The following is a 24921-nucleotide window of genomic DNA, read 5'->3' on the forward strand; positions in this document are numbered from 1 at the left end:
CGCACCGCGGCGGACTCGAACCCCCAGACTCCGCGGTGGTGGGCAGATACTTTGCCACTGTGCCACCCCGAGCGCCTCATCTGGGGGGCCGAAAGGTATCTGCTAGAAAAAGAACGAGAACCGCCGCTAAACAAACCTACTCCCCCTGCTTTGGACACCGGTCATGAGACCGCCCTAAAGACTTGGTTCTCTAAGGCAGTGGTTCTCAACCTGTGTGTCGGGACCCTCCCCAGGGGAGTCCCCACATGATTTTGAGGGGGTCCCCAGATGACAGTGAAGTGACAATTTAAAGACTTTTAAGACCATTTTAGTACCAAAAAAAAAATAAAGACAAGGAAAAGACCATTGCTGCATCAAAAATGATCAACAAACTATACTATAAAAACAAAGATTGGCCAAATTGTCAAATAATAAAAGAAATATGCAATAATTGTGAAAATAGCCGATCTACAAGCTTGTAGATGGGCTATTTTCACAATATGTATCTGTGGAACCAAGTCAAACTAAATGGTAATGCCTCAACTCCTACATTCCAAGTGCTTGTCAGGGTGGGGATCCTCAGTTCAAATATGATTATTTTGGGGGGTTCCCAGGCCAGTTCAAATATGATTATTTTGGGGGGTTCCCAGGCCAGTTCAAATATGATTATTTTGGGGGGTCCCCAGGCCAGTTCAAATATGATTATTTTGGGGGGGTCCCCAGTTCAAATATGATTATGGGGGGGGGGGGGGGGGGGTGTCACGGCCTGAAAAAGTTTGAGAACCACTGGGTTAGACAGCTTGTTCACTGGAGATCAGCTCAATTATGCAGCGTTTCCGCTGGAATACATTCAGTAACACTGCTGGGGTAAATAATTAACATTGCCGGCATAGGCAGTCAGCAGGAGAGAGGCATTCCTTCCCACATAGCTGAGCAGCAGCAGCAGCAGCAGCAGCACCAACCTGTCTAGCTTGTTTCTCCTGGTCTTGCAGCCATTGTAGATACGACTCTCTGGCTACTTGTTCCTCTATGGCTTCGTTGGTGGCCTCCCAGTCCGTCGCTCGCTTCTTGTCCTCCAGCATCTGTTGTTCGATCCACGACTCCTCCGACGTCTTGATGGCCGACTTCATCAGAGACGTGTCTGCGTACTGTTGTTGCACACACACAGTGGTGGAAAAAAGTACTCAATGTTTTTTACTTAACCCCATTAACTCATTCACTGCCTCTGACGTAATTGACGTTATTAACCAATACTGCCACTGACGTAAAAAACGAAACAAAGATTTTTTATTTATTTTTTTTTCAAATTTGACCCAAAGACCAAGGAGATATGATTTTTCGAAGATCTAGACTCCCATCCACTTCCTTGTTAACTTAAAAATTCTATATCTCGGCTCCTGAGTACTTTTTTTTTTTCAATGAAAAATCTCTGTTAAAAAAACTGTTAGGATTTAGATTTTTTTTAAAGAATCACCTCAGGTCTTAACTCAGCTTGCAGATCTGCTATTTTTGAATAGCCAAAGAAATCTAAAGTGACACCGATGCGTTCCAGGTCTCAATGGGTTAAGTAAAAGTATCGATACCATCATGTAGAAATACTACTGTTACGTTCAGTCCAGTATTCAAAATGTACTTGAGTACAGAAGTATTGGCATAAAAATATACTTCAAGTACCAAAAGTAAAAGTACTCATTATGCGGAATGTCCCAGTTCAAAATGTATACAAATCTTTTGAAAATAGCCGATCTACAAGCTCACCATTGTGAGCTTGTAGATCGGCTATTTTCAAATAGCGGGAAATATATAGAGCAGGGGTTTTCAAATGGTGGTCCGTGGACCACTGGTGGTCCGTGAAGGTAGCGCATGTGGTCCCTCACTATGCATTTAGTAATGTAGGAGAGTGAGGACTAGTTGAGAGACAGCACACTAAATTATCTGGCGACCTATGATGACGTGTCAATGTTGTCAGTTACTGGGAAGTCGGGAGGTAAAGAAATTACACAGAAAAGGGAGTTGGAATCTCAAGAAGGGAAAGTGTACCGGATAGACTGGTTGAGTAATCATTATTAGGCCATGTGCCCATATACGGTAATCACATGTGTCTGCTCATAAGTTACAATCAGTATAGGGCATCGCAGTTCCGCCCACTTCCTGGTGCCGGAAGTAAACACTCAATGAATTTTTCCCATTGACTTTTCCAAAAATATTTTTTATCAATTAGTTTAAGCCTAGAATCAAGCCATCCAGGATCCTGGTGAATCATGACCATAAAACCTTTTTTTCTGTGATTTTTTTTATTTTATATTTAATGATATGATATACTATATTTAATAAATACCCTTTTTTTTGCTGTTTTCAAAAACGTTTTTTCACAGAATCAAACGTTTTATGGTCATGATTCACCAGAATCCTGGATAGCTTGATTCTAGGCTTAAATTAATTGATATAAATATTTTTGGAAAGTCAATGGGAAAAATGCATTGAGTATTTACTTCCGGCACCAGGAAGTGGGCGGGAACTGCGATGCCCTATATCAGTTATAATTAGTTAAATATTGAAGTTTAACCCATTAACTCATTCAGTGCCTGACTTATTTCTGGCAGTTTGGCTCTGAGTGCCAGAGCCAAAAATACATTGTAAAAAAAAATAAAGTGCGTATAAAGTGCAGATATACAAGCTCATCTGCTATTTTTGAAAAATCGTGAAAATCTTTTTTTAATATTTTTTTCCGAAAAAATTTAGATTGGAAGAAGCGGCCTCAGGTCTTAATGGGTTAAGTGAACAGATCTATTCCTAATCGTGGGATAGGAATAGATCAGTGGTTCTCAACAGTGATCCCCAAGTTGATTCTTAGTCAGGTTATTGGTCCCTGGTTCATAATCAGTTGAAAACCCCTGATATAGAGAGCTTAAGTGGTTAATACAAAGTAACTTAAGTTTTCAAATAATAGTGGAGTAAAAGTACAATATTTGCCTCTGAGATGCAGTTAAAGTAAAAATATCTTGAAAGTGTACTTAAGTACAGTACATGAGTACCGGTACATGTACTTACTTACATTCCACCACTGCTGTACACACACACACACACTTAGTGTATGGCATGTGTTATGTCTAGATTGTAGAGCCCGACCGATGCCACTTCTTTTCTTTTTTTGAGAAGCCTAGACCACCAATAACCCATGTTTTGAACAATATTTTGTCAAAAAAGTGCAAAAATCAATTTGGTAAAAACGATAAGACTTGATTCAAGGCCCGGACCGCTGGCCTTGCAGTCCGGGCACCTAGGCTGCAATACTGACTGACAGCGTGTCGCGGGTTCGAGTCCGGATCCCGACGACCTTTGCTGCGTGTCACTTCAAGTCTCTCTCCCTCCCCATTTCCTGTCTATCTACTATGTATCAATAAAAGGCAGAAAAAGACCCCGAATAATATCTTTTAAAAAAAACGGAAAATTCATGCAACTTCATGCATGTGAGTCTGTAGATCCATTATTGAAAATAATAATAAATAAATAAAAAAGGTTTAAAAAAAAAACTGTTGCATATTTGCATATTTATATTGGTCATATTCATAAATATCAGCCAGTCCAAAAGTGTGTGTGCGCATTGGCCTGGCATGGCCAGACTAATATCACTGCATTGATATTAGTTTGGAATCTCAGTGTGGAACCTGCATTTACGAGGGGCAAATTAAAAAAAATGCCTCTGGTGATAAACCCTCCCCATATTTGCATACTGGGCCCTGATTGGTCCCTCACAACTTCGGAGGGAGAAAAATCCAATCCCTATTGAGAAGGGCCAGACCTAAACTGCCACAGGCAATAGACTCTATGCACAGCAGGCCATATTGGGAATGAATTGGCCCCCTTCCTTACTTCCTTCACAGGTGTTACCAATAATACTAATTAAGGCTCAGTACCATTTAGTGTGGCATAGTGGGTGTCTTATTTTCAAGGACCCCCATAACTCTGAGAGTGTACAAATGGAACCAAATGGACCCGTAAGGGTCCATTTGGTTCCATTTGTACACTCTCAGAGTTACACACCCACCATAAGGGGCCATTTGGGAACCAAAATGGAGTGTTTCTAGTGAGCCAACATGCACGTCAGCAGCCTGACCAGAATGGAACAGAGCCTTCCTTAGTATCATTGGTAACACCTGTGAAGGAAGTAAGAAGAGGCCCAATTTCTTTCCAATATGGCTGCTGTGCATAGCCTATTATTTTTTGCAATGGCAGATTCGTCTGGAACCAAGCTATGTGCGCATGTGTGCACGTGTGTGTGTGTGTGTGTGTGTGTGTGTGTGTGTGTGTGTGTGTGTGTGTGTGTGTGTGTGTGTGTGCGCGTGCGTGTACCCCAGGTTTGAAGGCAGGCAGACCCAGTCCCACTCCAATGGTCGCCTTGTTGGGATTGACCACAGAGTTGTAGTGAATGTTGCGGTGGTAGCTCACTCTGATTGGCTCGTCGTTGTTCTGATGGATGCCGTGGAACGTGTTGATTGGCTCTGGAACAGGAAGAGTCATACCATCTAATCGGGGGGGATAGGTGGTGGATGAGACAAAGTTGATCATCACAGACACACACATATCAGGGCATTTGTTGGTTATTAACGAACACACGCCTTGTTGGGATTGACCACAGAGTTGTAGTGAATGTTGCGGTGGTAGCTCACTCTGATTGGCTCGTCGTTGTTCTGATGGATGCCGTGGAACGTGTTGATTGGCTCTGGAACAGGAAGAGTCATACCATCTAATCGGGGGGGATAGGTGGTGGATGAGACAAAGTTGATCATCACAGACACACACATATCAGGGCATTTGTTGGTTATTAACGAACACACGTTGGATTTGTCATGCCATTAGTACGGAGCTATGATTGGTACTGAGCAAACCTAAATTAAAGGAGTAGTTCACCCAAAAAATGACTTATTTTCTATCAATTGCACACCCCATGAAGCCTTGAATCCATGGATTTATTTTTGTTTTTGTTGCATTCCTAAGCCAACAATTTGATTCCCGTCTCCTACCGACTAATGTATCCGTTAGGAGACAAAAAGTAGATTGTTTGTGTCTCCTACCGGATACAACACCCGGTCATCAAATTATTGTCTTAGGAATGCCACAAAAACTAAAATAAATCCATGAATTCAAGGCTTCATGGGGTGTGCACTTGATAGAAAATAAGTCTTTTTTTGGGTGAACTCCTCCTTTAACCCTTTAAGACCGGGAACGCATCTATGTCATTTTAAGTTTTTTTTTTGCAAATCATGGAATATATATATGCATGTTTTAAAGTGAACATTTTTAACTCCGATCTGTGCTTCTGGGGGTCCCTGGAACAACATATTTTGAGATGGGGGTCGGCAGCCAAATACATATCATTTTGGGGGTCCTTGACATAGAAAAGTTGGAGCACCACTGATATAGAAACGATGTTTTTTCAAAAAGACATTTATAGAATATATATAAGATTTGCACACGTTTTTTTTTTTTAAATGCAGATCTACAAGCTCATAGCGTGACACTTGGTGCCATGCTTTTTTTTTTTTATAGCCAAAGATTTTTTTTTAATGACACAGATGCGTTCCCGGTCTTAATGAGTGTTTAGTTTTTTTAAATCCCCTTTTCCCACAATTTAGTCCTTGTGACAATTATCTCCTCCCCACACTCATTTTCTGTGCTGTTATCCTGCCAGTGAGGAGGCCCCACCGGTAAGACGTAGAGCCGTTGTCCTAAGTTGTCCTTATTGTGCAAGTGTAGATGGTGTGCGGGTTATTTGAGTTAATACTATTTTCAACTGTAAAAAAGCCTTCCGTTTTGCCAGAAAAAGGGCGCCAAGTTCTGCAGACATTTTTGGCTCACACGGTTCATTGGGTTTACTGAAAAGAGAAGGCGGTGCCTATTTTGTCTTTTGAGGTAGTGTGTTAACCAACTTAGGAGTGTGGCATTTTAGACTTCCTCTCTCCCTGTCACGAACATGGCAGGCAGACAGACAGACAGCTCAGTGATATCCTCATTCAGAAAGAACTGAGGATTACGCAAATGCGTACTCTTGAGAGGAACTGACCTGTGCGTGCGTGCGTGTGTGTGTGTGTGTGTGTGTGTGTGTGTGTGTGTGTGTGTGTGTGTGTGTGTGTGTGTGTGTGTGTGTGTGTGTGTGTGTGTGAACATCAAAGTAATGCACTATGTCATCTCGGGACACAGCCAGAGCAACAGAGTTTAACTCAGGTTGCTAGTTCGATTCCCTGATCGTGTGTGTGTGTATATGTAGGGCTGTCACAATTAAAATATTGAAGTTGACGATTAACCCATTGAGACCTGAGGCCGCTTCTAAACATTTTCAAAATCCTAAAAAAAAAAGAAAATCGGGAAAAAATATTTTTAAAATATTTTTTACGATTTTTCAAAAACAGCAGATCTACAAGCTCATAGCGCGGCACTCGGTGCCGCGCTATGAGCCGCGCTATGAGCTATGAACACAAATAATTGCGAAGAACGATTTAATTGCGCTCAAGAAATAACCGAAAATAGCCTATCTACAAGCTCTCAATACGTCGCAAAAACACCCTGTGAACCCTGTGACCCAAAGGTGTCTGCATAGCGGCTGCTTTTAGGAGGCGCTGATCAGGAACATTGCACAGGGCAGATGACATGACAAAATAACTTAAATACACAAAGCCATTTTTAATAATTGTACACTTTCACATACAAAATAAAAATAGCTGAAATAGCTGATCTATACAAGCCTAAATTGTGAGCTTGTAGCTATTTCTGCTATTTTTGGAAAATGTTTGAAAATGTAAGAACATTTTTCAACATAATTGCGATTAAGCGATTATGTAATAATTTTCACAGGCCTATGTATGTGTGTGTGTGTGTGTGTGTGTGTGTGTGTGTGTGTGTGTGTGTGTGTGTGTGTGTGTGTGTGTGTGTGTGTGTGTGTGTGTGTGTGTGTGTGTGTGTGTGTGTGTGTGTGTGCGTGCGCGCGTACACAGACCTGTAGTGTACTGGTAGACCTCCACCGGTCGGTTGTACATCTCTGCCATGGCCTGCATCTCGATGTGGTTGCCATGGCAGTTGTTTTTCCTCTTGCGGTTGATGTAGGTGGTGAAGTCCTCCGTCACGTAGTTGGAGAAATAATCAGCATTCTTCATCTGGACCCCCACATAAGAGAAGATCTTTTTACGGCTCTAGCGGTGATTTACAACCATTTTACTGGACCCCCCCAGTTTGACATGCATTAGGGCTACGGACCCCCATTTAATGGCATTTCTATCTCTGGGACCCCAATTTATATTGTAAAATCAATGTTAATTCTAACTCTGAGAGTGTACAAATGGAACCAAATGGACCCGTTAGGGTCCATTTGGTTCCATTTGTACACTCTCAGAGTTATGGGGGTCGTGGAAACCACTGTGCTACACTAAATGGAACAAAGCCTTCATTAGTATCATTGGTAACACCTGTGAAGGAAGTGATAATCTGGCTGCTGTGCATAGAGCCTATCGGCTATGTGTGTACCCTTAACATGAACAGGTGTTTCCAAATTGTTTGCAATCAACAGGTTTAACAGGTGACAGGTGTGCAAGTGCCCTGGTTTGGGGGGGATTTGGCCACTAGGGGCCTTTCCACAGGACATAGTGTAAATAGTGCTTGGCAACGTGTCGTCACCACGGGGGGGGGGGGGGGGGGGGGGGCATGGTATAGTAGCTGAGTTACAGACCCATAAGAGTCCATTTGGTTCATCTGGGGACCCCACTTTGAGAACCAATAACATAGATAGCATAAGGACACACACACACACACACACACACACACACACACACACACACACACACACACACACACACACACACACAGTTGGCCAGACAGACAGACAGACGTGTTAAATATGAGTATATGATTAGTAATATTGTTCTAATGTGACTCACCAAATAATCCATACAGTGCTTCCTCACAACTTCATGCATGTCCTGATCGCCATACACCTGATCAGCTGCGGAGACAGACAGACACACAGAGGGATAAATGACAGGTTCATATTCATGTTATCTGATATATTACATCTATGGCTTTTAAGAAAATGTTCAATAAACAAACAAACAAAAAACAGCACAAGGGGCCGTGTCCACAGAAAGTGTTTTGAGCGACGGGGCGCTTTGGACCAGTTTTGGAAAAAGTACTCAAATGTTTTACTTACGTAAAGTATCAAGTAAATATTCTGTTACATGTAAAAGTCCGGAATTCTAAATTCACTCAAGTAAAAGTACAAAAGTATTGGTATCAAAATGTACTTAAAAGTACCAAAAGTCCAAGTTTTCAAATGTATAACATTTATAAAAAATCCTTTGAGAATAGCAGATCTACAAGCTCACAATGCGTCGCATCGCGACGCATTGTGAGCTTGTAGATCTGCTATTCTCAAATGGCCGAAATGTATATAGGGCTGAAGTGGTTAATGTATGTTTTGTAATAATAATCATCTACAAAGTAACTAGTAACTCAAGTTTTCAAATAAATGTAGTGGAGTAAATACAATATTTGCCTCTGAGATGTAGTGGAGTAGAAGTAACAGTACTCAAAATTGGAAATACTCCAGTAAAGTAAAAGGACCTCAAAATTGCACTTAAGTACAGCACTACTTGAGTAAATGTACTTAGTTACTATCCACCACTGCTTTGGACATCGTGTCCAGAGCGGCACGCTTCTCCCAAAAGTTGAACCATTTTCTGCTCGAGGCCCAAAAGAAAGCTTTTAGAACCAAAAGGTTACTGGACACTTAAGAGTTAACTTATTGTTAAACATCTGCGTTACTTGATTAAAGTTTTGCTATTTTGATCAACGTTTCCCTGTTATCTCTCCTATGGTACCAACATCAATACCGCATGGATGGAATTGTGGACAAAATCGTATCCAACGACAACAAAACATTCGAAGTTTTGGGTCTGAGAGGCAAAATCTCCTCAAACGGTGGTTCCGTGGCTCAAATGCCGAATAAATAATGGACCTTGACATGAAAAAGGTTTGAAAACCACTGCATTAGATATATCAGTCCACGTATGAACAGTGAACAAGGAAAGACTTGGGACTCTCTGAAACTGGTTGGATTGGGTCTCCATAGATAGAGATGTTTAGGTGCTTCTTGAGGACACACTACATAGCGACAGCACCCGTTTCATGTGACCCTATATTTATTTGCATCTGTGGTTTGTTTTCACGTGGTTCAAATGTTTGTCATTGTTTTTCGTTCTGTGTATTGTATTTTATAACTGTACTTGTTTTCATGCTGTAATCGGGGCGTCCTTGAAAAAGAGAGCTTGCTCCCAGTTTTTGACTACTTCTATTATTAACTAGCCACATCAATAAAGGCTTTTTTACTTTTTTCCCCAGAAGAGTGCCTTGGTTCTTTTCCTTTGTTGCAAGTTTTCAGTCCCCCACCAAAGAGCACCTTCGCTACACTTTTTTGAACTTCTGAGCGTCGAGACCCTTTCTTTTTTGTTTTGTTCTGCTTTCAATGGGCTTCCCTGATTAAATAATGGAAAAAGAAAGACAGAAAAGACGCTGGGACGTCAAGACCGCTGAAACGCAACTTGGGCACGACGCTGCCGAGACGATTCGCTCCAGCGTGTCTTTACCATAGATTTGTATGGCAGAAAAACGCTGGCAGCTCAAAAATATGCTTTCTGTGGCCCATCATGGCCCCTAAAACTTATGAAATTATATTTTCAGCATTTCTGCTATATGTTGATACAGATAACGACAGTGACAGAGAGACAGGACTATGAGAGACAGTTCAGTGAGTTCACTAAAACAGTCCGGGGCGGGCTGTCACCTAAATCGAACCGGGGACAGGCTGAACTCGCTTAGGGCGGCATCTTCATGCCCGTGTGGTACAGCCTGTGCCCCAGTGGTGTAAAGTACATTTACTCAAGTACTGTACTTAAGTACAATTTGGAGGTACTTTTACTTTACTGGAGTATTTCCTATTTTCAAGACTTCTACTTCTACTCCACTACATCTCAGAGGAAAATATTGTACTTTTACTCCACTACAATTATTTGAAAACTTTAGTTACTAGTTACATTTCAGATATAAATTATTCATTATAAAACATACATTAACCACGTTAGCTCTATTTTATACCTAGGCTATTTGAAAATAGCCGATCTACAAGCTCACAACGCGTCGCGATGCGACGCGTTGTGAGCTTGTAGATCTGCTATTTTCAAACATTTTAGTACTTTTACTTTTGGTACTTTAAGTACATTTTGATGCCAATACTTTTGTACTTTTACTCAAGTAAACGTTTAATTCCGGACTTTTACTTGTAACGGAGCATTTCTACATTGCAGTATTGATACTTTTACTTAAGTAAAAATATCTGAGTACTTGTTCCACCACTGCTGTGCCCTAACCGTTGGGCTATCGGGTCACCCCAGGATAACACTTCACACCATCAGCTAAAATAACCTACACACACACTATATATATGTGTGTGTGTGGGTGTATGTATATACTATATATACACACGCACACGCGCGTGCACACACACATAGTGGTATGCAAATGAGGGCCGGTTAGACTTCCAGCAAGTCACATGATATCTGTGGTGATTCTCAGAACCTCTCTGAAAACTTCCTCTTTCCTCGTTCTCAGTATTAGCACGTCTGTGCCGTGTGTGTGTGTGTGTGTGTGTGTGTGTGTGTGTGTGTGTGTGTGTGTGCACTATGTCGTCTAGGGATACCACCAGAGTAAAACGAGTTTAACTCAGGCTAGTTCCATAAGGGCTGCTAGTTCGATTCCCTGATCATCTATGTCTGACTCATCACCACCAGCAAATGGCATTTACACTGCTTCACTCACTATATGAGTGTGTTCATGCTCACTATATGAGTGTGCGTGTGTGTGTGTGTGTGTGTGTGTGTGTGTGTGTGTGTGTGTGTGTGTGTGTGTGTGTGTGTGTGTGTGTGTGTGTGTGTGTGTGTGTGTGTGTGTGTGTCATGGGAAGAAAAACCCAACAGAAAACACCTGAGCTCAAATTTCCGCCCGTAACACTCTGTCACACACACACACACACACACACACACACACACACACACACACAGAGTAGGGACAATCCCACGGTGACTGTTACCTCCTACACCTGCTGACAACAGTGTGATCAACCATGACATGAAATTTACCCTGGAAAGTGTGTGTGTCATCTCAATTATGCAAATACTCTCCTTCAGAATCAAAGTGATTCATGGACCATAGTACCGATTCCTGACATCGTTGTCGTCGGTTGGAAACCACGTATGTGCAAAACTGTTCCTTTTCTATGATTTTAAGAACATAAAATAGTGAAAATAGCCGATCTACAAGCTCACACCGCTGTGAGATTCTGCCAAACCAAGGTCCTGTTTCTACACAAAAGAACAGAAGGTGGTGCCCCCCAGAGGCAAAAACACACTAATATTACTGGTGATAGTAATATTGTACATTTACCTATGCCTATATTCATACTATATCTAACTACATTCCTTCCTATGTCTATATGCCTACATTGTATGTACATATTAACACATTTTAATGTTGGTGTACATTCATATCTACTATATGCCCTGTTTATTGGTGACGTATTTAACATGATATTGATGTCCTAGACTATTATATAGGTCTTTATAGACTTGACTACTGTAACGGTGGATTTTCATGTCTCCATAACCCATTAAGACCGGGAAAGAATGTGTCATTTTTAGATTTCTTTGTCTATTCAAAAGTAGCAGATCTACAAGCTCGTAGCGCGGCACCGAGTGCCGCGCTACGAGCTTGTAGATCTGCTGTTTTTTGAAAAATCGTGAAAATATGTGCAAATCTTTGAATATGTATATATTTTTCAAAGCCAAAATGTTTTAATCAAATCTTTGCTTCTGGGGGATTCTACAAATGTATTCTAAATCCTAACTGTTTATTTTATTTTTTGCTTATGTTGCTATACATCAGTGGTTCTCAAACATTGTTCATGTCAAGGACCCCCAAAATGTATTTGAACAAATATTTTGTTCCAGGAACCCCCAAAAGCAAAGATTTGAGTTAACATGTATATACATACATTCAAAGATTTGCACACATTTTCACGATTTTTCAAAAAATAGCAGATCTGCAAGCTCATTGTGCGGCACACTATGAGCTTGTAGATCTGCTATTTTTCAATAGCCCAAAGAAATCTTCAAATGACACAGATGCGTTCCCGGTCTTAATGGGTTAAAAAGCAATCAGATGACCTGCAGTTGATTCAGAGCAGCTGCTGCTCTTCACTAAGAATAGAAAGTGGAGCATATCACTCCAGTTCTTAAATCCTTAAGACTGGCTATTTTTGAAAAACCTTTTAAAAAAAAGTTCACCTATAAGCGGTGATGTTTTACTTAAGTAAAAGTATCAATACTGCAATGTAGAAGTACTCCGGTACAAGTAAAAGTCCGGAATTCAAAATGCACTTGAGTAAAAGTACAAAAGTATTGGCATCAAAATGTACTTAACTCATTCAGTGTGCAGAGTGCCACAGCCAAAATTCAATGTAAAAAAAAGTGCTTAGGAGCCGAGATACAGCCTTTTTAAGTAAGAAGTTAAACAAAGAGTGAATGGAGCAGAATATTTTCAAATCATGATATCTTGGGTTCTGAATTTATTTATTTTTTCTTTTCATGACGTCTTAGACGTCACGTGGCGCTCAGGCCTTAATGAGTTAAGTACAGTACTTGAGTAAATGTACTTAGTTACTTTACACCACTGCCTAGAAGACATGCCTGGAATAGGGACGGTGTCACGGTAGGTTTAGAAAGTTGTTAAAAATCAGCTGCATAATTGCTGATACAGATGTGGCTGTAGCTAGATGTTCAGAGAAGGACACAAAAACGTAAACATCTCACATTCAGAGTGAGCAGCTACACAGACCAGGGACTCGTGAGCGTCACGTGAGATGACATGACGTCGACTTCTTCTGTAGGCGTTTATCAGTGCACCACACACACACACACACGCACCTCCATCTATATATTGTACACGAACATGGTATGTGCACGTGAAGTGGCTCGCTCTGCCTTTTTATCAGTTTATCAGACAAGACACACAGTATTGACAGTCGTAGCAGTACTGGTGGTAGTAGTAATAGACTCTATGCACAGCAGCCATATTGGGAATGAATTGGGCCCCTTCCTTACTTCACAGGTGTTACCAATAATACTAATTAAGGCTCAGTTCCATTTAGTGTGGCATAGTGGGTGTCTTATTTTCAAGGACCCCCATAACTCTGAGTGTACAAATGGAACCAAATGGACCCTCACGGGTCCATTTGGTTCCATTTGTACACTCTCAGAGTTACACACCCACCATAAGGGGCCATTTGGGAACCAAAATGGAGTGTTTCTAATGAGCCAACATGCACAATATCAGCACCCTGACCAGAATGGAACAGAGCCTTCATTAGTATCATTGGTAACACCTGTGAAGGAAGTAAGAAGAGGCCCAATTTCTTTCCAATATGGCTGCTGTGCATAGAGCCTATTGTTGTTTTTTTTCATTTGACTTATTATATATTAGTGTCTCGCACCAAAGGTTTTCGAGCCCATATGGGCTTATAGAATGCCGCATAACGTACCATTTAGTTTGTGTCATTTCATCACACAAAACAAACAGAACCAGACCTATAGTGCGTACTGCGTAGCAAAAAAAGTCCTGAAGGGATTGTCAACAAGTGTCATTTGGTAGCGCGGACATCTTGGTGGGGCATAAACAGGTTGACTTAACATTGACTCCCACCAGTATGTCTGCAGCTACTATACCATGCCCCCCCCCCCGCCCCCCCCCGTGGTGACGACACGTTGCCAAGCACTATTTACACAATGTCCTGTGGAAAGGCCCCTAGTGGCCAAATCCCCCCCCCCTTCCCCCCCAAACCAGGGCACTTGCACACCTGTCACCTGTTAAACCTGTTGATTGCAAACAATTTGGAAACACCTGTTCGTGTTAAGGGTACACACATAGCCGATAGGCTCTATGCACAGCAGCCAGATTATCACTTCCTTCACAGGTGTTACCAATGATACTAATGAAGGCTCTGTTCCATTTAGTGTAGCACAGTGGTTTCCACGACCCCCATAACTCTGAGAGTGTACAAATGGAACCATTTGGTTCCATTTGTACACTCTCAGAGTTACACACCTGTAAGGGGCCATTTGGAAGCCCATGAGGGTCCCTTGGACCCCAACTTTAGACCCACTGGTGCAACAGAGTGTTTCCAGTGAGCAAACATGCACAATATCAGCACCCTGACTCTGTTTGACCAGAATGGAACACCTGTGAATGTCTTCATAATATGGCTGCTGTGAATAGAGCCTATTTAGACCTACAAAACACAATATTTTGACATATTCTTTTAACCCATTTAGACCTGAGGCCGATTCTAAGAACGCCTTCTAAATCCTGACCTAAGTTTTCTGAAAAACAAATGTATGTTGCTATATACCGTACATAGCAACAAGAACCCCAAAAGGGGTTCCCGTCCTGAAAGGTAGAGTTACAAATAGGGCTTCCCGCCCAAAATGGCTTAGGTTGCTGATATGTTTAGATGGACATTTTTTGACTATGCTGACTTGAGTATTTGCATACAGGAGTTTAGACTTAAAAAGGGATAGTTCACCCCAAAAATGACATTTTTTTCTATCAATTAGTCACCCCATGGAGACTTGAATTCATGGATATTTTAAGCCAATAATTTGATGAACAGGTAGGTAGGCAGCGGTTCCGGTAGGACACAAAAAAAAACATATCCATGAATTCAAGTCCCCATGGGGTGACTAATCGATAGAAAAAAAGTCGTTTGGGGGGTGAACTATCCCTTTAACGCGAGATTTACTCGTAGGCTACGATACAGGCACGTCAAACTGGCGACAGATAAAGGATGATAAATGCCGAGCATTGCCGGGAAATGACCGTACGGAACGCCCCAGTTTACCGTCCTCACGCTCCTTTCATAACCGAGGGCCCTTTGTGTGTAAATGAGGGTATTCAGGGTAACATTTCCTCTTCTAAAGAGAGTTTCTCACACTACTACTACACACACACACACACACACACACACACACACACACACACACACCTTAGAGTAGAGAGGTTTCACACTTCATGACTAGTTTCAATTGTGGCCAGCAGGTGTGACTGTGTGTGTGTGTGCGTGTGTGTGCGTGTGCGTGTGCGTGTGCGTGTGTGTGTGTGTCAGGTTTCTTTGAAATGAAATGAAAGGGCAGACTGAATAGGACAGGAATGCAGACTGGTATAGGAGATGATTATATAACAGAGCAGAGGAGAGGAATCCACACAAAAAAAACAAGCAGGCAAACTCAATTCAATTAAATCAAACTCAACTCTCTCTCGGTCCTCAAAACAACAATTAGAAGTGACATTTTACACGTCCCCCCCTCTCTCTATATCCCCCCCACACACACACACACACACACACACACACACACACGATAACCTCATTCAGATTACGCAAGTATGTTCTCTTGAATGGAGCTGACCTGGCACCTGTGTGTGTGTGTGTGTGTGTGTGTGTGTGTGTGTGTGTACGTGTACGTGTACGTGTACGTGTGCGTGTGTGTGTGTGTGTGTGTGTGTGTGTGTGTGTGTGTGTGTGTGTGTACGTGTACAGATGTAGGTCAGTCTAGCTCATGTTTCTGTCTTGGTTTCGATGCTTCTCTCACCCCTCCATCTCTCTATTTCTCACACTATTCTTTCCATCATTCTCTCTATCACTTCACTACTCTGTCCCTCCCTCCACATATTTGTCTCTTCTTTCTCTCCATCCTCACACATTCATTTATGATTTATTTCACTTTCGTCACAGCTGGACTAATTAGAAAGACAATAAAATAGAAGAGATTTTAAATGCGACTGTGAAACATGCTGCCATCACAGGGAGAGAGAGAGAGAGAGAGAGAGAGAGAGAGAGAGAGACAGATGTGGAGCAGCATCTGGTCCTACGCTGACACCTGCTGGTCAAAGCAGGGAATTGACCCTGAAAAATGTGTGCATGTTCTACAATAGGTGTGTGTGTGTGTGTGTGTGTGTGTGTGTGTGTGTGTGTGTGTGTGTGTGTGTGTGTGTGTGTGTGTGTGTGTGTGTGTGTGTGTGTGTGTGTGTGTGTGCGCGCGCATATGGAATGCTCATTTACAAGTGCTGCCGACCAAATTCAACTTGGCAACCTGGTACCCATCAGAACGTGACCCACACTGTACACCCGGTCCCACACAGGGCCGGTGGAGGGCTGATCGCCGCTCTAGGCGAGATTCATTTGACGCGCGAATTTTTTACGCGGTTATGGGCGGATTATAATACTTTTTTTTGTGTCTTTGGTTACTTTATTTCGGTTTTAGGGTTAGGGTTAGGTTAGGGTTATGCTATTTAATTCTTATTTTTATTTTTTCCCCGACTTTTTTTTGCCGCCTCTCCAACTGCCGCTCTAGGCGGCCGCCTAGGTCGCCTGTATGGACGCGCCGGCCCTGGTCCCACATGACGAAGAGACACAGAGCACCGAAGTCTGACGTCATTTACACATCCTACCTGGGTCACGTTTTCCCCCCCCATTCTGAATTGCCATAGCCGTGTTTAATATCACGTCAAATAAGAACTGTGTTCCAAAAATAAACAAATGATTGGTTTGACTCGTATGGATATGAAGCATCAACTGACGGTGAGAAAACGCTAATGTTACTTCCGCCCAATTAGTACAATTTTCTGCAGAAACCGACTGTATCAAATATGAGTGACTGACTATCATAAACGATACAGAGCCTCCTCCCTGACAATATCGGCGAGACAGTTTGGTTGTGTTTGGACCACAATTCTTATACGAGACGATTCTAAGATGACCCAATGTTATTCTCCATAGAGCAATTACTTCCCACCTGGGGATGAACGAGTGACGTCATGACTTCTGTACTCTATTCGCACACATCTTAACCCATTGAGACCTGAAGCCGATACTACATGTCTCCTAAATCTCAACTTTTCTGAAAAACGCATGTTTCTATATCAGTGGTGCTCAATCTTTGTCATGTCAAGGACCCCCAAAATGATATGTATTTGGCCGCGGACACCCATCAAAATGTTCTGTTCCAGGGACCTCCCAGAAGCAAAGATTTGAGTTAAAAATGTTTGCTTTAAAAATATATATTTTCAAAGATTTTCACACATTTTCACGATTTTTCAAAAATAGCAGATATACAAGCTCATAGCGCGGCACTCGGTGCCGCGCTATGAGCTTGTATATCTGCTATTTTTGAATAGCCCAAAGTGTAAAATAATGCTTTTTAACTCAAATCTAAAAATGACACAGTTCCAGGTCTTAATGGGTTAAATCGTTGCAGCCACTATATAAAGGACTGTTCATTGCCAGCCGTTTTGGTGGATCTGGTCTCACGCAACATCAGAGAAGCACATGAAAGGACAACAAAAATGTATGAACTCAGCACAGTAAAACTAGACTGGTTTGATCCCATGTCACACATGTCAATTCACTGCAAAATATTCCAAACACCCCAGATGTTGTGTTCATTATTGAAATTAGAAAAGACGTTACTATCTTTGAAATAGGCTGCCCTTTTGATTTGTATAATGGACACTTGTTTACTTATGAAATATCAGCCTATGGTGGAACGTATTATGGCCAGCAGTGTTGCCAGATTCTGTGAGGGAAACATGCAACCAGGTCTAGGAAAACCAGCCCAAAAGAAGCGACTATGGGCCACACGAGCACTTTAACATATACATCAGCTATTTGAAAATAGCAGATTGGGGAAATTACAATATGCAGATCTGGCAACCCTGATTATGGCCTTGGGGTATAACTGTCAACGTGTTGTCCTTGTGTTTGGAAGTCTGGGCCACGTTCATAAACGTTGTGCTCCGTGGACTGACATCGAGAGGATTGTAAAAGTCGAATGCAAAAAAGGTTGTCTAAATACTGTTCTAACTCAGCTATCATAGGCAGTCTGTGGGGGAGGAAATAAAAGAATCTTTCACTTTCTTTTTTCCTCTGTGTTAACCCATTAAGACCTGGAACTGTATCATTTTTAGATTCTATTCAAAAATAGCAGATATACAAGCTCATAGCGCGGCACCGAGTGCCGTGCTACGAGCTTGTAGATCCGCTATTTTTGAAAAATCGTGAAAATGTGTGCAAATCTTTGAATATATATATTTTTAAAGCGAACATTTTTAACTCAAATCTTTGCTTCTGGAACAAAATATTTTGATGGGGGTCCGCGGCCAAATACATATAATTTTGGGGGTCCTTGACATGAAAAAGATTGAGCACCACTGATATAGAAACATACGTTTTTCAGAAGACTGTTGAGATTTAGGAGAGGCTTTAGGTCTCAATGGGTTAAAGCATGTGAAGCAGTTGTATCTGGTTTGACCATAATGTAACCTTCTTCTGATCAGTGTTTGGATCTATTATGTATTGAGCTTTTTGTGCAGATCCAAATAAAATAATTCAAGTGCGTGTGTGTGTGCGCGCGCGCGCGCGCGCGCGCGTGCGTGTGTGTGTGTGTGTGTCACTCACCGACAGCTCTGAACAGACACGCTCCGTCTTCTTTCATTCGTTTAATGACATATCCTTTCTTCTCCCCAAGATTCTTCTCGAACCAGTGTTCCTGCTGCACACACAGACACACAGATAGACACGTCAAACCTATGATTAAATAAAGTGCTGCGCAAAAATCACACAAATTAAAATGACAAACGGCAACACAAAAAGGAACACAAAAATCTAAGAGTGCTTAAAAAAAAAAGGTAACATAAGAGAACTAATGTAAATTCAACAATTATGATTCAACAAATAAATAGAGCAATACCGGAGATAATATAACGAGGATGGTTTTGGCGAAGGCTTTTCTGAACTGACTTAAAGGATGACATAGTGTCAGCAGTACAATATGATCTATTTGTAGAGACTTGAACCTTACTTGAGAATGAAACAGTTAATCCAACACAGGTGCAAAAGTTACATTATCGTTGGTGTTTTTAACACATCGGGTGCCAAACACGGTTTCAGAGAGTAGCGCTTAGGTGCCGAACACGGTAAAAAACGTGTTATCAGTCTTTTTGTTTTTTTCCACAAGGGGGGGGGGGGGCTAGTGCAGCTCTGGAATCACCCACGGTGACTCTGAGAAGGAAGGGACAGATGGATCACCATGCCAAAGAACATGGCTCCCTGTCCGCTCCCGTTCTATCTCCTTGATAAAAACCTCTGTATCTCCTTAACTTTTTACATTGGGGAAAACGAGTCAATTTCGATGGGCGATTACTCCGTAGTGGCGACTCGCGTGAGAGAGGTTTTTGTTCCAGGCGTCAGCCAGGACCATCGATCGCCGTGCACGCATCCATTGTTTGCGTGTGGGTGCTCGCCGTGGGGTCCTTAGCTATAAACAGCACAGCGTTACAAACGGTGAGATCTCTTGCACTCAACGTAATCGGTTTTAATAAAACGCTGGCACCCCTTGTGTTAAAAAAATGATCTAAATCTTCACATTTTTATTTTTCCAAAAAATAGTGAAAATACCTGTTCTGTAAGCTCACAACGTGTCACATTATGACGCGTTGCGCGCTTGTAGATCAGCTATTTTCACTATTATGTCGTATGACAAAGTACATTGGGCTTAAGCGGCACAGATTGATTGAAAAGTCTTGTCAAAAACTGTCCCTGGAGAGGTCCCTTGTAAACGCTTTCATGAGTGCAGACAAAAGGCAAACAAAAGCGAAACCATATGGTTACCCAACCCAAAATGCCTCAGATTGTTTCACCTATAATGATGACATGCTCCGTAACGGGGACATCAGGGTTCATGTGGTTAAATGGACATTTTGCAGAGTTTTAACCTAAATCCCATTTCTCTTCTGATGTGAGAAGATCATACATCAGGTGTACACTTGATGTTTCTCCCGCATTTGGTGGGAGAAACACACAGAAGACACATAGGTCATTTTATATCGGTTTCGGACCATGACGGAGGCGCGCAGTCTCAAGCGAACTGGAGCCACCTGAAGCACCACCGAGCGAGCTAAAGCGAGCGAGTTGCCGTGCCGAAGGTTGCGACGTTCGCTTGAGCCTACTCAGCACCGTCCGAGTTAAGTACAGATAGGCACAGAATCATGTTTGTGGGGACTGCTCTGCCTCCGAGTAGGTCAGTATCTCCTGAACTCCTTTTGAATAAAATTTAGTTTTAGTCATAGTTTAGGCATCTGAAATGTTTTAGTTTTTGTCTAGTTTTAGTCGACTAAATCAGCAGTTGATTTAGTCGACTAAAATGTATTTTGGCGGTGCCTTGATGGCGTTGGAATGGCTGATTTTACACTTGGTTGCATGCTGAAAATAGCCGATCTACAAGCTCACAACGCGACGCGTTGTAGATCTGCTATTTTCAGAGCGCAACACCCGAGCGCAACCAAACATAAAATGACGTGTATTTTAGTTCTACTGGATCTTTTCTCCACTCGTCCCTCACTAACATTTTAGTCTAGTTTTTATTTGTTGAAGAAATTGTCAATATATTTAGTCATAGTCTTAGTCATCGTAGCTTAGTTTTTATTTAGTTTTCGTCAGTGAAAACAGGTAGTCGACGAACATTTTTCGTCATAGTCGACGAAATCAACACTGACGGGTAACACTACGTACAGTATGTCGCCTACTTTGCCCATTCAATGGTCTGATAAAACGTGATAATGTCTCATGCAGTGCATTGATAGCATTCAAAGCCGGTCAATGGCAATACAACAGGAGTTGGCCCCAGAGGCCTCTACACTGTGGCTGCCCACTGCTCCTAAGAGGCTCTATGCACAGCAGCCATATTATCACTTCCTTCACAGGTGTTACCAATGATACTAATGAAGGCTCTGTTCCATTTAGTGTAGCACAGTGGTTTCCACGACCCCCATAACTCTGAGAGTGTACAAGGGTCCATTTGGTTCCATTTGTACACTCTCAGAGTTACACACCTGTAAGGGGCCATTTGGAAGCCCATGAGGGTCCCTGGACCCCAACTGTAGACCCACTGGTGTAGCAGAGTGTTTCCAGTGAGCCAACATGCACAATATCAGCACCCTGACTCTGTTTGACCAAGAATGGAACAGAGCCTTCATTAGTATCATTGGTAACACCTGTGAATGTCTTCATAATATGGCTGCTGTGCATAGAGCCTAGTAGTTAGGATGGGTCAAATGCAGAGGACAACATATCCCCAAGGGGATTTACCTTTATGCCGCAAAATGCTGACCTTACAGTACTGTATAATGTAAGCCTAAAGCCTATGACCCACCTGATTCCAGTGGTGGAAAAAGTACTCCATTTTTTTTTACTTAGGTAAAAGTATCAATACTGCAATGTAGCAATACTCTTTTACAAGTAAATGTCTGGAATTAAACATTTACTTGACTAAAAGTACAAACGTATTGGTATCAAAATGTACTTAAAGTAACAAAAGTAGAAAGTACTCCCATTTCACAAGTTCTCAAAAGTATAAAAATCCTTTGAAAATAGCAGATCTACAAGCTCATTGTGAGCTTTTAGATCGGCTATTTTCAATTGGCCGAAATGTATATAGGGCTGAAAGTGGTTAATCTATGTTTTGTAATAACATTCAAAATATACAATGTAACTAGTAACTAAAGTTTTTAAATAATTGTAGTGGAGTAAAAGTACAATATTTGCCTTTGAGATGTAATGGAGTAGAAGTAAAAGTACAGACATTTTTAAATACTCCAGTAAAGTAAAAAAAAAATACCTCAAATTTGTACTTAAATACAATACTTGAGTTAGTTGAGTAATTGTAATTAGTTACTTTACAGCACTGCCTAATTCCAAATAATACACTTAGTTTGGGATGGCTCAGGGTAGAAGACGAGGTTAACCCATTAACACCTGGAACTGTCTCATTTTTAGATTTGAGCTAAAAAAGCATTATTTTACACTTTGGGCTATTCAAAAAATATCAGATATACAAGCTCATAGCGCGGCACCGAGTGCCGCGCTACGAGCTTGTAGATGTGATATTTTTGGGCTTTAGGAGACATGTGGAATCGGCTTCAGGTCTCAATGGGTTAAGCAAATATCAATAGGATTGGTATCTAAGATACTCAGAGCAGAGGGACAGTGCCCTCTACTTGACACCCACAGCACCAAAAATCTGGTACCCCCCCAAAATGTAGCATAAACATGAATTACTCTGCCACCATAAAGTGGAATGGCCGTGACATCATCCATTAACGGATGTGAATCACTGGTTTCTTTCAAAACTGGGCCTGAAAAAGCATCTGTCAAAACAATTACAAGCGGAGATAGATATTAAATCCCATTGAAACGAGGGGTCAGACACTGCCTCCATTTTTCCTTTTTCTCCTCTGTAAAAAGCTATTTGTATTTGTTGATGACATGCATTAAAGGGATAGTTCACCCCCAAAATGACTTTTTTTCTATGCTTACTCACCCCATGGAGACTTGAATTCATGGATATTGTTTTGTTTTTGTCGCATTCCTAGGCCAATCATTTGATGATCAGTTCCGATAAGAGACGCAAAGAGTCTCCTTTGCGTCTCCTAACGGACCCGCTGCCTACCGGTCCGCTGGTCATGAAATTATTGGCTTCGAAATGCGACAAAAACTAAGAAATATCCATGAATTCAAGTCTCCGTGGGGTGAGTAATCGATAGAAAAAAATGATTTCTTTTGGGCGAACTATCCCTTTAATATGTTGATAATTTATGCTGTTGGTGGTGTATTGAATAGTATTCAATCAAAAAGCATCACAGCTTCAGCTAATCAAATGAAAAGGTGTGTTAGATTTAGGTGTGTCAATGTATGCATTGGCAATAGGCTCTATTCACAGCAGCCATATTATGAAGACATTCACAGGTGTTACCAATGATACTAATGAAGGCTCTGTTCCATTTAGTGTAGCACAGTGGTTTCCACGACCCCCATAACTCTGAGAGTGTACAAATGGAACCAAATGGACCCGTAAGAGTTACACACCCGTAAAGGGCCATTTGGGAGTGTTTCCAGTGAGCTAACATGCACAATATCTGCACCCTACTCTGTTTGACTAGAATGGAACAGAGCCTTCATTAGTATCATTGGTAACACCTGTGAATGTCTTCATACTATGGCTGCTGTGAATAGAGCCTATACTGTTGGACTCTATGCTTACACATTGGCACACCCATGATGACTCTGAACATACCTAAACCTAACACACACATTATTACATTGTATTAGCTGCGGCTGCATTGCTTACTTGCCTGCCATGTCGGCTGTAGTTTTTAACGAACTGGGGGAAAAAACTACGCAAAATAAGCCTACGGTTTAATGCCCCTTTAACCCATTAAGACCGGGAACGCATCTGTGTCATTTTTTGATTTCTTTGGCTATTGTAAAAATAGCAGATCTACAAGCTCATGGCGAGGCACCGGGTGTCACGCTATGAGCTTGTAGATCTGCTATTTTTGAAAAATCCTGAAAATGTGTGCAAACCTTTGAATATATATTTTTTTAAAGCGAACATTTGTAACTCAAATCTTTAAATCTGGGGATTTTACTAAAAGTCTTATCCTAACAGTTTTTTTTGAAAAAACATGTTGCTATAATCAGTGGTTCTCAAACCTTTTCATGTCAAGGACCCCCAAAATTATATGTATTCGGCCACGGACCCCCATCTCAAAATATGTTGTTCCAGGGACCCGCCAGAAGCAAAGATTTGAGTTACAAATGTTCGCTTTAAAAAAAATAAAAATCTAATATTTGCACACATTTTCACGATTTAAAAAAAATAGCAGATATACAAGCCCATAGTGCGGCACCGAGTGCTGCGCTATGAGCTTGTATATCTGCTATTTTTGAATAGCCAAAGAAATCTTAAAATGCTGTGTTACCGGTCTTAATGGGTTAAGCACTTTGGGCATGAGCCCTATTTTAGGCATGTCATTAAGCTATTACTGTATAGGGAGAAAATGTTCAAAAGATTTTCCGGTTTGTTTACAAAAAAATAGGTGATCTACATTTACAAGCTCGCAATGCTTACAGATTGGCTATTTTCGCATGACACCACCGTATGACCGTATATGCGGCTGAATTCTCCACCAACAGCCCTGGAAGTTTTTCAATTCCCCGTTCCAAGTTTTAAAGCTGACCTAAAAAAGAACGGCTCTGCCATAATTTAAGCTGGACGTAGCTAAATGTGTTCCTTTCCGGTGGCCTTTCCCCAGAGTCACTCCCATGCGAGTGACTAACATCCTCCACGTGTGTCGTACACCCAGGCCCCTCCCACCTCCTTTTGTTATTATGATGAATTTAACCCATTAAGACCTGGAACGATTCTTAAAATGTTTTCTAAATCCTAACAGTTTTTTGAAAAAAAAAAAAGGGAAAAAAATCTAGATTTTTCAAAAATAGCAGATCTACAAGTTCATAGCGCGGCACTCGGTGCCGCGCTATGAGCTTGTATATCTGCTATTTTTGAATAGCCGAAGAAATCTTAAGTGACACAGATGCGTTCCAGGTCTTAATGGGTTAAACTGTATATTTTGATAGTTTGTGTTGTCGTTTTCTGCACTTGTTGTTTAAAGGACGACTTCACCACTTTTCAACATATCTTCATATAATAGGTCCTCACTAATGCTCATGATAAAATGGTATAAAAAAAATCTAATCAGTCTGTGTCTCAGAGGAGGGCTGTAGACAGTTCAGAAACCCGTCTACCAGTGATATCATCGATGGGGAATCCAAGCTAATAGAAACAGCAGGCTTTGTATTCCTGGAAAGTTGCAATGCAATTATAGATCCCATTGTTCTCGCCTTAATAAAAATCGGAATAATTTTTTTTAAATCTTTTTGGGGGGAAAAATCCTGCC

General features: G+C 41.5%; 1 protein-coding gene across 1 annotated transcript in view; it reads right to left on the reverse strand.

Annotated features, from left to right (window-relative positions):
• otud5a (OTU deubiquitinase 5a) overlaps positions 1-24921 on the reverse strand; it is a 44672-nt gene that overhangs the window by 9523 nt on the left and 10228 nt on the right. Inside the window, exons 2-6 of the mRNA XM_084070235.1 lie at positions 18584-18677; positions 7908-7972; positions 6974-7130; positions 4333-4481; positions 942-1127 (exon numbers count right to left, since the gene is read on the reverse strand). Of these exons, the coding sequence (XP_083926361.1) occupies positions 942-1127; positions 4333-4481; positions 6974-7130; positions 7908-7972; positions 18584-18677 (651 nt within the window). The remainder of the gene's footprint in view (positions 1-941; positions 1128-4332; positions 4482-6973; positions 7131-7907; positions 7973-18583; positions 18678-24921) is intronic.

The sequence above is a fragment of the Gymnoscopelus microlampas genome, assembly GCF_963454915.1.
Source record: "Gymnoscopelus microlampas genome assembly, chromosome: 10".
Lineage (NCBI taxonomy): Eukaryota > Metazoa > Chordata > Actinopteri > Myctophiformes > Myctophidae > Gymnoscopelus > Gymnoscopelus microlampas.